Below are 9,637 nucleotides of genomic sequence, written 5' to 3' on the forward strand. Positions count from 1 at the left end.
AAACTCCACAATTACAACTTCCACCGTCGCTGGGAATTTTTGCAGGCTGCTTTCTGCAGGATTCGGCCCCAGGACGCTAAGAATAAACACTGCATTAAAAGAAAAAAAATAAGGTCCTCCGACAAAAAGGTAAAGCTGTCGAGACAAGCCTGCTATTGTCGTTTTAATCGTCTGAGCTCTGATTTCCATGCTCGGTCCCACCACGAGCAATTTCCTCTCTGAGCAGCAGCACAGAGAGGAAGCCACAGGTCAGTACCAGCTCCCAGTGGAGCATCAGGCTAGCCTAGTGTATGTGTGTGTGTGTGTGTGTGTTTATGTGTGTGCGTTGGTTTATTTGCTGCTGCTGGGAGAGCGTGGAGTGGAGGGCGTTATCTCTGACCGACTGTCATGTTCATGGAAGAATGGAAAGCATCCCGTCTGCCAAGCTGTGATTGACCATTACAACCCATGATGCGCATGGCACTCAGTGGACAGTGTAATGGATCAATGGTGTGTGTGTGTGTGTGTGTGTGTGAGTGTGAGAGTGTGTGTGGTGGGAGAGACAGGCGGGGAGGGGAGGGAGGGGTCACAGCGATGTCATGTTTTCATGCCTGCATCTACATGCGGGGACTAAACGGGAGTCATTCTTCCACCACCATGGTCGACCTTTTTCCAGCAGGTTATTTCGCCGAAACAACAACTGAAACTCTCTCTCTCCCCCCCCGCTCTCTCTCTCTCTCTCTCTCACACACACACACACACACACACACACACACACACACACACACACACTCAAAAAAGTCAAGTGAGGCTCTTAATCTGAATCCTGTCTTTGTAGAAATTATGCGAAAAGCACTTTGCTGGAAAGGCGAGAAAGAAAGACAGAAGTGAGCAGCGAGCACCGGTTGAATGTTCTCCATCCTACACTCCTTCTCATCCTCCTCCTCCTCATCCTCACCACCACCACCACCATCATCACCAGCAGCTCCCCTGGCTTTAAACGATAAAACCTGCTGAGTTCAAAGTCTTCGTCGGCTGGCCCTCCTGTTCGACCCGCTTTGCACCTCATATTTCAAAATCTCTTTAAAATTCTGTAACTGTCTTTTGTTCACTCCAGTTGTTAATGCCTAACTTCAAAGGCCCGGCCTCATTAGCACAGAGGTAGAAACCCCTGTCACTCATTTACATTTGTTTAAAGGCTGCAGGGAGACGAGAGGAGAAGAAAAAAAAAAAAGGAGGGGGGGAGTCCAAATCCAAACCACTAGAAGTCAACCTTGTCGGTCCTCTGCCAAGACCCGGTTTTATCAGTTGGTCACATTGCAAAATATAATAACTCCCCCCCCTCCTCCAGCGGTGGATATTGATTTCATTACTGGACCGATTCTTTGGAGTGAATGTGGGGTGAATTCGGATTGGGAGGGAATAAAAACAAACTCAACGTTTATCTCTGGGAAGGAAAAAAATAAGGCATCAAACACAGCTGATTAAAACAGGGAGTGTTTGGGTTGATTCTCCCTCTGATCTGCTCAACATACACACCAGGCTTTCATCTGCTGTTAGTCGCTTCCCTTATAAAAAATTACAATAATAATAAAACCAGGTGATTTTTGAGCATTATTCACAACTTTTTTCTTTTTTTATCGCTTTGCTTTTTTTTTTTTTTTTTTTTGCATTTCCCTTCCTGCTTGGAACAACAGGAGGGTTTGTGTCTTGAGTGTGCGTGTGTGCGTGGCTAAAACCTTACCAGAGGCATGCTTGTCTTGTCTTCGTGGAAAAGGATTTATTGATGTTTATCAGGGATGAATAGATCAAAGACTGCCACGTGACAGGCGATCAATCACGCATCAAATCAAGGATGGCAATCCTCTAATAAAACAGAGAGAAAAAGGGGGAGAAAAACCGGCTCTCACCAGTTTTTTTTTTCTCTCTCCCCCTTCTTTCCCAGTCAATTATTCATCATTACTCACTCTTGAACCTCAAAAGCTCCCTTTTATCCCCCATAACATGCCATTTAGTTTATCTCACCATTCTTAAGAGAACTTTTTTTTTTTCCTGGCAGAGCGAGGATGTTTAGAGAGATCGGCTCTCAAAAGTGCCACTTGCGCGTACGTGTGCGTCATTTTTCGCGCAATTGGGGGGGGGACGCGTTTTTAAAAAAAACACACACACACATACGAGTTGCGGGTCAGGGGGGGTCGAGCTGCGCGCCGCGTTCATAACGCAACCAAAAAAAAAACAATTTTTTAAATGACACAGAGTTGCGTTCAAATGAATCTCAGCATGCAGCACGAGGAGAGAGAGAGAGAGAGAGAGTGTGTGTGTGTGTGTGTGTGTGTGTGTGTGTGTGTGTGTGTGTGTGTGTGTGTGAGGGTGGAATATTTTCATGTGGGTGCCTGTAAATGAAAAATAAAAATCTAAACTAGTTGGCTGCTGAGGTGGGAAATGGTGGGCATGGGAAGGGGAGGGAAGGGTTTATACCTGCTGATCGCCGCGGCTCTTGCTGCTTTCTCCTCGGCATAGTGACCGTCACTCTCCACGGTGCTTCTCATGCAGGAATTACAAACAAATCAAAGTCAGTCAGTTCTGAAGAATCATCCCGGTTCGTTCGGGGGTGGGGGGTGGTCGTGGGGAGCGTGTTGGGGTCTCTCTGAAGCCTTGTCTTCTCCTCTCTCAAACCGGCTGCTCTCCTCTGGACTTGGTGGCTGGATCGGCTTCGACAACGAGCGGGGAGATTACGAAGGGATTCGGCCAGCTCCTGACACCTTCCTGCCCATCAAAGATCATCTTCCTTCATGTCTCTCGTGGCGCGGGGTAGAAATAAAAGCGAGGAAGCACCTTGAAAGCCAAGTTTTTTTTTAGTTCACTCCTCCTCCCCAAGGAAGCAAAAAAAAAAAAAAAAAAAAAAAATAGAGAGAGAAAAAGAGAAAGAGATCCCCCCTTAGTCTCCAGTGGTGTTTGGAGGGGGGACGATAGTTTGCTGCGTCTTTTACGCACAAACCTACGACGAAAATAAATAAACTCTGGCGGCGAGCGAAACAAATAAGTCCCGTGTGAGCGCGCCGCACAGCTCTGACAAGTAGTGTATCCTTAGGTTTCCTGCTCTTCTGGTGCCAGAGACCTGAAACAGACAGAGGGGAGAGGGGGGGAACAGACAGACAGGCATTAGATGGGTTAACGTCAGTCCCGTCACCACCACGCCACCTCAGCCCGGATCCAGCCTCACCAGTCCGGCGGAGACTTTCTCCTCCCTCCCTTCCTCCCCTCCTTCTCTCCCATTGAAGACAAATACACAGAAATAAACGGGACGAGCAGCCCCGCTTCTTTTTTCCCCTCTTACTTACGTTTTACGAGTCGTGGAAATAATTCCCACCGCTCGTCTCATCGCATCATGGACAGGAGTCGGGTTTTCTTTTTTTTTCAGTTTTTTTTTTTTTTTTTTTTTTCAAGGAAGGGGTGGTTGATGCGGTGGAGAAGAGGATATCACTTCAGCGAGAGAGAGAGAGAGAGAGAGCGAGAGAGAGAGAGCAGGGGAAACAAACAAGACGCAGGCGCATCCAGGCTTCGCCAACCAAACAGATCAGGTCGACATGGACTAAAATGTTTGTCTGCTGGAAGAAAGGCGAAAAAAGAAAAAGGGAAGGCGGAAAAAAATAAAAACTCCAGGGGGACTGATCCGAGGTCTCCCGAAAAGAGAAAAAATGGAAACGCGGTGGATCCAGAAGCTGTTTCAGACAGTCTCAACTGATAGACAGACGCATCGAGTGGCTTTTCCTGCTACATTTTTACTCCTCCCCTCTCCACAAGCGTCACCCCTGACAGAGGAGCCTACCTGTCAATCTTTTTAATTGTCTTGTTTTCCCCCCTCTCTCTCTCCCTCTCTCTCTCTCTCTCTCTCTCCCTCCCTCCCTCCGTCTCCCTTTGCTCTAAAAAATCCCAAACCTCCGACAAAGGAAAGGAAACATGTTCAGGAATCACTGAATGGGGGGGATCAACTTTGAAAAAAAGAAAAGAAAAGAAAAGAAACTTACACGAACATTTTATGGCAAAGCACAACTTCAGCTTTGAGATGGTTACAACTTAGATGTCACCTTCTGGCTCGTGGAAAAAAAAGAAAGAAAGAAAAAAAAAAAAGCTCTGACACAAGCACGAGTGGAGAGGTCCGTCTCCCACTGAAGGGGAGGGGAGGGAGGTCTGTTGTAGCAACACTGTTACACGCTTACTCCGAAAAGCAGCGATGTTTCCAGAACGTGACGGGCAGATGACAATAGGTAACGCACGGTAACGCACCGCCGCGCGCAACGTGCGCGAAGGCAAAGGCGGCACACTTTGACAAATCGCTGATGCGGGCTCTGGTTACAGGTGTAACATGTGGCCACGGACATGTTTCTGTGGTGGCGGCGGGGGGGGAAGAGAGAGCAACCTTCAAAATAAAGACTAACATAAAAGGCGATTCTCAGATAAAAACGCGGAGGAAGGCGCTCGGCGGTTGTTTTTTTTTGTGTTTCTGTGTTTTGTCGCTGTTTATAAATGGAGATCTGGCGGTTGTGATCGTGGGAGGAAAACGCGGTGGAGGATACGTTAGGAGACGAGGATTGATTTGTTTCACCTTACTAGGAAGTGAGCGCTGTGTCCGGGAAGGGGAGGGACTCCGACGACAAGTCTGGGGCGCTGCTGTGCTGCTCACAGGGCTGCACCACAGCAACCTTCTAATCCCTAATACTCGATCCGGTGCTTGTTTGTTTTGATATTTTTTTTGCATAAGTAGCCGAGAGTCCCGCTGCGAAGCATCGCAGCTTTTGTTTTGGTCTATCTGCTCGTTGGTCCCGGCCCGGCCCGGCCCGGCCCGGCCTGCACGCTGTGCATGTGCAGAGAGAGAGGGGGGGGGAGCCTCTAGCGCAGGCTAACGGCAGACGGGCTTATTACTGCCATAAACGCACGCCAAGTTGTCGGTGAACTTTGTCACATTTCGGAGGCATGTCCAGCCGGCTGCTGCTGCCGAGGCGCGGCGGGAGAGCGCTGTCGGTGATCGCGGGGCGCAGAGGCACCGACGCACTTTCAGGAGTTCATTCGGCTGCGCGGCGCTTCATCGTAGATATGTCCTACTCGGCGCACTTCATGGATTTCAAGGGATCCTCCATACCGAGCAGCATGAGGAAGCTGGTCGTAAACAAGCTTAGTCCGAATTTCCGAGAGGCCGTCTCTGTGCAGACCGTCGCGGTCCCGACGCCCGGGGACGCGGACTTGCTCGTCAGAAATCGGTAAGTTGTTGGGGTTTTTTTTTTTTTTGGAGGGGGGAGAAGGTGGCCACAAACGCGCCGTGCCACCGCCGCTTCCCCTGCGCGCTCGGAATAGCAGGAAGAGAAAAAAAAAAGGTGACCCAAAGCGTGTTTACGAGTCTATTTGTGGCTCATTATGGGATGTCGATCTATCACGGCAATGTTGAGAAGTTGTATAAAGGTCTCCGCTTACCTCGATTTACCCATGTCCAGCACCTGCGATCATCATCATCATCACAAGATGGCAAAATACGTGAGGAATAAGCGCTGTACTGTAATTCCAAGTTCCGCCCTCTCTGCATTTGTCTATCAATCCATCTCGGCATCTCTCTCTCTCTCTCTCTCTCTCCCCCCCCACCTCTCTCTCTCCTCTCTCTCTCTCCCTCTCTCTCTCTGTCCTCCTGTCTCTCTACGTCACCAAACTGCAAACAGAGAGTCATGGAGGGGGGGCTCAGACTGGCATCAAGAGATGGAGATGATGGAGAAGGAGATGCGGTGTTAGATGGCGCGGGAATTGCAGGATCATTTTCTCAGCAGCGTGTTCTCTCTGTTAGGGATGAGCACCTGCAAGCCTGCCACAGTCACCCCACTGATTATTATATGTTGATAGACAGAATTAAAGCACGTTTTGCTGGTGTAAGGTGGGAGAGCAGCTATTTGAATGCGCTTTTTAAAAAAAAAAAAAAAAAAAAAAAAGATAGTAAGATTCCCGGCTTCTATTTCTGATTCCAGCCGGAGGTAACGTCTTACCCTAATTTTGATTTACTACCACATCACAGACTGTATGTGCGCCTGATCTGATTTTAAATGTTAAGTCAGCATCACACAAGTGCACCTCGAGGGTTCATCGTGCCACTCGGTGCCAATAAAACAAACGTTTCTCCGTCAGATGGAGTGTAAACGTGGAACACTAGTGTCTAATCGGTGACGGTGGTCACTTGCTCGAGACCTTTGACCGTCACCAGAAGATAAAGGGAGGATGTTTCAGCTGACAGAGGAAAATAAACATTTCTGCTCTGTGGCGCAAGTCGAGGAAGCGCTCGTCCCATGTTGCAAGAGAGTCAGTGAAACATCTTCCATGGAAGTGTTGAATGAGGGATCTCAGAGTGAGAAAATTGATAACCGAGAAGCTCGTGACTGCGGTGAAAGAGGAGGATTAATTTGCAAGGAAGAAATGAAACTGTCCTTTCTTTATTTAAGATTCCACCGAAGCAGATCTCCTCCTCACGGTGAAAAATCCTCAAGAATCTAGATCACAGAGCACCCCACACCCTCGCGTCTGATCCGTGCGCACACTTCGGAGTGAAAATCAAGCGCAGTCGCTCAGATGACCTGCACAGGAGAGACAGAGGTCGCAACTAACCGCGGGGTCGTGCTTTTTGTGATGTTTTTCTGAGCTAGATTCTCAGTCCAAAATGACACAGCCTCCGTTACTATGTTTGGTTTTGTGTAAGGATGCCCTCCGAAACAAACCATTAGCAGAAATGTAATTTTCCATCTCCCTCGAAGGCCTTAAAACCTTAAAGGGGCGCTGTGTAGTTTTGGAGAAGATGTTCGAGCTCAGAATTTTAGGATTCACAATATTAATGAGGTAATAACATGAACTCAGGAATATTCATTTTTCCATAAATGAATAAACAAGCTACTCTCAGCGGAAAATAAGGTCCCCAGAACACTGTTTGAAGCTGGAAAGGTGGCAGGGTCCGCCACATGTAAACGAAGATAAACAATATGAAACTGTGTTGTCTTTTGAAGGTGCATTATGTTTTAATGGGGAAGATGAAAGATCTTCATTGACCAATGCTTTTATGTCAGAACAAACTAAATAAACAAGCTCTCTTTGTTTTCACGACTGAATAAACTGAATAAACAAACTGACCTTAAAGGACAACACAATTTCACACTGTTTTACTTGTTTATATGTGGCGGACCCTGCCACCTGTCTGGCCTCGGACAGTGTTCTGGGGAACAGGCTTTTTTCAGCTTGTTTATTCAGATATGGAAAAAACGATTTTTTCAGATTTTGTATCATTATCTCATGAATATTGTAAATCTTAAAATTCTCAGTTTGCATTTTTTTCTCTGAAGCTTCATTGCTCCGTTTATAGGAACGTTAAATTTAGCTTGTTAAGGCATAAAAAAAAAAATCATCCAATGAAGATCCCTTCCTGCTGATAAAAATGTCTTCTCTATAACTACACTTTAAAATTTAATTTAGCTTTTATCATCTCACACACACAAACACACACACTGCTGATAGTTGTGTTTATATCTCAGTGCTTGTTGTGGTTTTAAATGAACTCATTGTCGTCTTGGTGAGATGATCGTTGCATTCAGAAGGTTTTTGTTTGAACACACACCGACTTCATTGCCACGTCTCGGCTCATTTTGTTTAAACTCGAGTGTTTCGGTGTTTTCAGCGATGCGCAAAACTGATTCCAGTGATGTAAAGTAGTCCAATCAAGGTGTTTGGTTACATCATCCTGACCCATCTGCAAACCACAGAGGCATTATCTACGGGCTCAAAGTACACGTGTGACATGCACAGTAATGAGGCGCAGCATGCGCGCCGCTCTAAAAGACAGTAAATGATTTATTTATACATTCCTTTCTCACATATTTGTTTCCAACATGTTACCAAAGTAAGATGAAAACAGCCGTCTTCGTGTCGAGGCAAGAAGCAGCTATCTGGGATTTTGTTTTGTTTTTTTTTTTCTTTTTTAAAAGTGCAGTTTGTTGTGGGTGTCTCTGAAGACAATGAATCATGACATCATGCAATGTGTTTTGTGATACAAACCTTTCCCTGTCAGTGCAGGACTGTTCTCTCCCAGAAAGAAAGGGAATCATTGCCAAAACAAACCAGAGTGTTTGTGCCCCGTGCAGACATGTCTGCAGAAGGAAGCTGAAGTCTTGACCTTCAGACAGGAATTCAGATGACCACATAGCAGCTTCTGAACGTTGTGTATGCATTTTATTTGTTAACAACTCACACGTTTAATCCATCTTTATTGTTTTTCTTTGTATTTCAGTTTTGTGGGGATCAACGCTTCTGATATTAATTACTCAGCAGGCCGGTACGATCCCTCTGTGAAGCCCCCCTTCGATGCTGGTTTCGAGGGTATCGGTGAGGTCGTCGGCCTCGGCCTCAGCGCCAGCTCCCGTTACACCGTCGGGGACACTGTGGCCTACTTCGGCAGCGGTGCGTTCGCTGAGTACACAGTGGTGCCGGCCAAGGAAAGCGTGCCTGTACCTGCGGTGAAGCCAGAGTTCCTCACCCTGCTGGTCAGCGGTGCCACGGCCTACATCGCCCTGAAACGTCTGGGCGACCTGGCCAAAGGTGAGACGGTCCTGGTCACGGCGGCCGCTGGTGGAACGGGACAGTTCGCGGTGCAGTTTGCCAAACAGGCCGGCTGTCACGTGATCGGCACCTGTTCATCCGACGAGAAAGCCGGCTTCCTCAAATCCATCGGCTGCGACAGGCCGATCAACTACAAGACAGAAGACCTGGCCAAGACGCTGAGAAAAGAGTACCCCAAAGGTGTCGATGTGGTGTACGAGTCGGTCGGAGGCAGCATCTTCGAGCTCGCAGTAAACAGTTTGGCCAATAAGGGCCGGCTGATCGTGATTGGCTTCATCTCGGGGTACCAGAGCGCGTCGGGGATCCCGCCCCTCAAAGGGGGAACACTGCCGGTGAAGCTGCTCCAGAGGTCGGCCAGCGTTCGGGGTTTCTTCCTGCCCCACTTCATCAGTGACTACAGGGAGGCTCTGGGTAGCATGATGCAGATGTTTGCCAAGGGGAAGCTGGTGTGTGAGGTGGATGGAGGGGATTTGTCACAGGAGGGGAGGTTCACAGGGTTGGAGTCAGTGTTCCGGGCTGTGGACTACATGTATGATGGGAAAAACCTGGGCAAGGTGGTGGTGGATGTGGCACCACCCTCTGTTAGCAGCAGTAAGCTGTGATTTAACTGATTGTTAATGCACTAAAAAAAAAAAAAAATCATACTTGAAACTAAATGATTGTCAAGTTTAAGAAGGAAATGTCTTCAATCATTTCAAATACAGATTATGTTCTTTATTTTTGTATGATTGATATAAAACTATAAGTAAAGCTATACAGTGATTTCAATAAACATAATAAGTAACTTTATTTTCTTCTATCCTGGTTTTGGAAGCTATACGCAAGACAAAATGAAAAACAACTATGCAAAATAATGTTGCACAAATAGTCCTCTAAAAATCAAAATCTGTAGCCACCCAGAAACTGTTATTTTTGTTTTGTTTTTTACAGGTTTTCTTAATCTTGTGTTCCACCCCTGAAATTATTCTCGACCCGCGGCCATAGCACGCCAGCTTCACGCACTCACACGCACTTTATCTACCAT

At 47.1% G+C, this 9,637-nt stretch overlaps 2 protein-coding genes across 3 annotated transcripts in view; one reads left to right on the plus strand and one right to left on the minus strand.

The window, feature by feature from the left end:
- Positions 1-6,898, minus strand: part of LOC119005630 (teashirt homolog 1-like) — a 39,237-nt gene extending 32,339 nt beyond the window's left edge. The window contains exons 1-2 of one of the 2 annotated variants that reach the window (XM_037073414.1): positions 5,449-6,898; positions 2,458-3,097 (exon numbers count right to left, since the gene is read on the minus strand). In XM_037073414.1, the coding sequence (XP_036929309.1) occupies positions 2,458-2,497 (40 nt within the window). In that variant the 5' untranslated portion in view covers positions 2,498-3,097; positions 5,449-6,898. Of the gene's footprint in view, positions 1-2,457; positions 3,098-3,320; positions 4,248-5,448 lie in introns of those variants that run through there. The other variant, XM_037073413.1, reaches the window with a different exon arrangement.
- LOC119005631 (prostaglandin reductase 3-like) lies at positions 4,335-9,402 on the plus strand. The gene is made up of 2 exons (XM_037073415.1): positions 4,335-5,237; positions 8,285-9,402. The coding sequence occupies exons 1-2, from the start codon at positions 4,954-4,956 to the stop codon at positions 9,213-9,215; spliced, it is 1,215 nt and encodes a 404-aa protein (XP_036929310.1). The 5' UTR covers positions 4,335-4,953; the 3' UTR covers positions 9,216-9,402.
- Positions 9,403-9,637: the final 235 nt, after the last annotated feature.

The sequence above is a fragment of the Acanthopagrus latus genome, chromosome 17, assembly GCF_904848185.1.
Source record: "Acanthopagrus latus isolate v.2019 chromosome 17, fAcaLat1.1, whole genome shotgun sequence".
Classification (NCBI taxonomy): domain Eukaryota; kingdom Metazoa; phylum Chordata; class Actinopteri; order Spariformes; family Sparidae; genus Acanthopagrus; species Acanthopagrus latus.

Coding starts and splice junctions, on each gene's coding strand:
- LOC119005631 (XM_037073415.1), top strand. CDS start 4,954: ATGTCCAGCCGGCTGCTGCTGCCGAGGCGCGGCGGGAGAGCGCTGTCG. Junction 5,238..8,284: donor GACTTGCTCGTCAGAAATCG/GTAAGTTGTTGG, acceptor TTTGTATTTCAG/TTTTGTGGGGATCAACGCTT.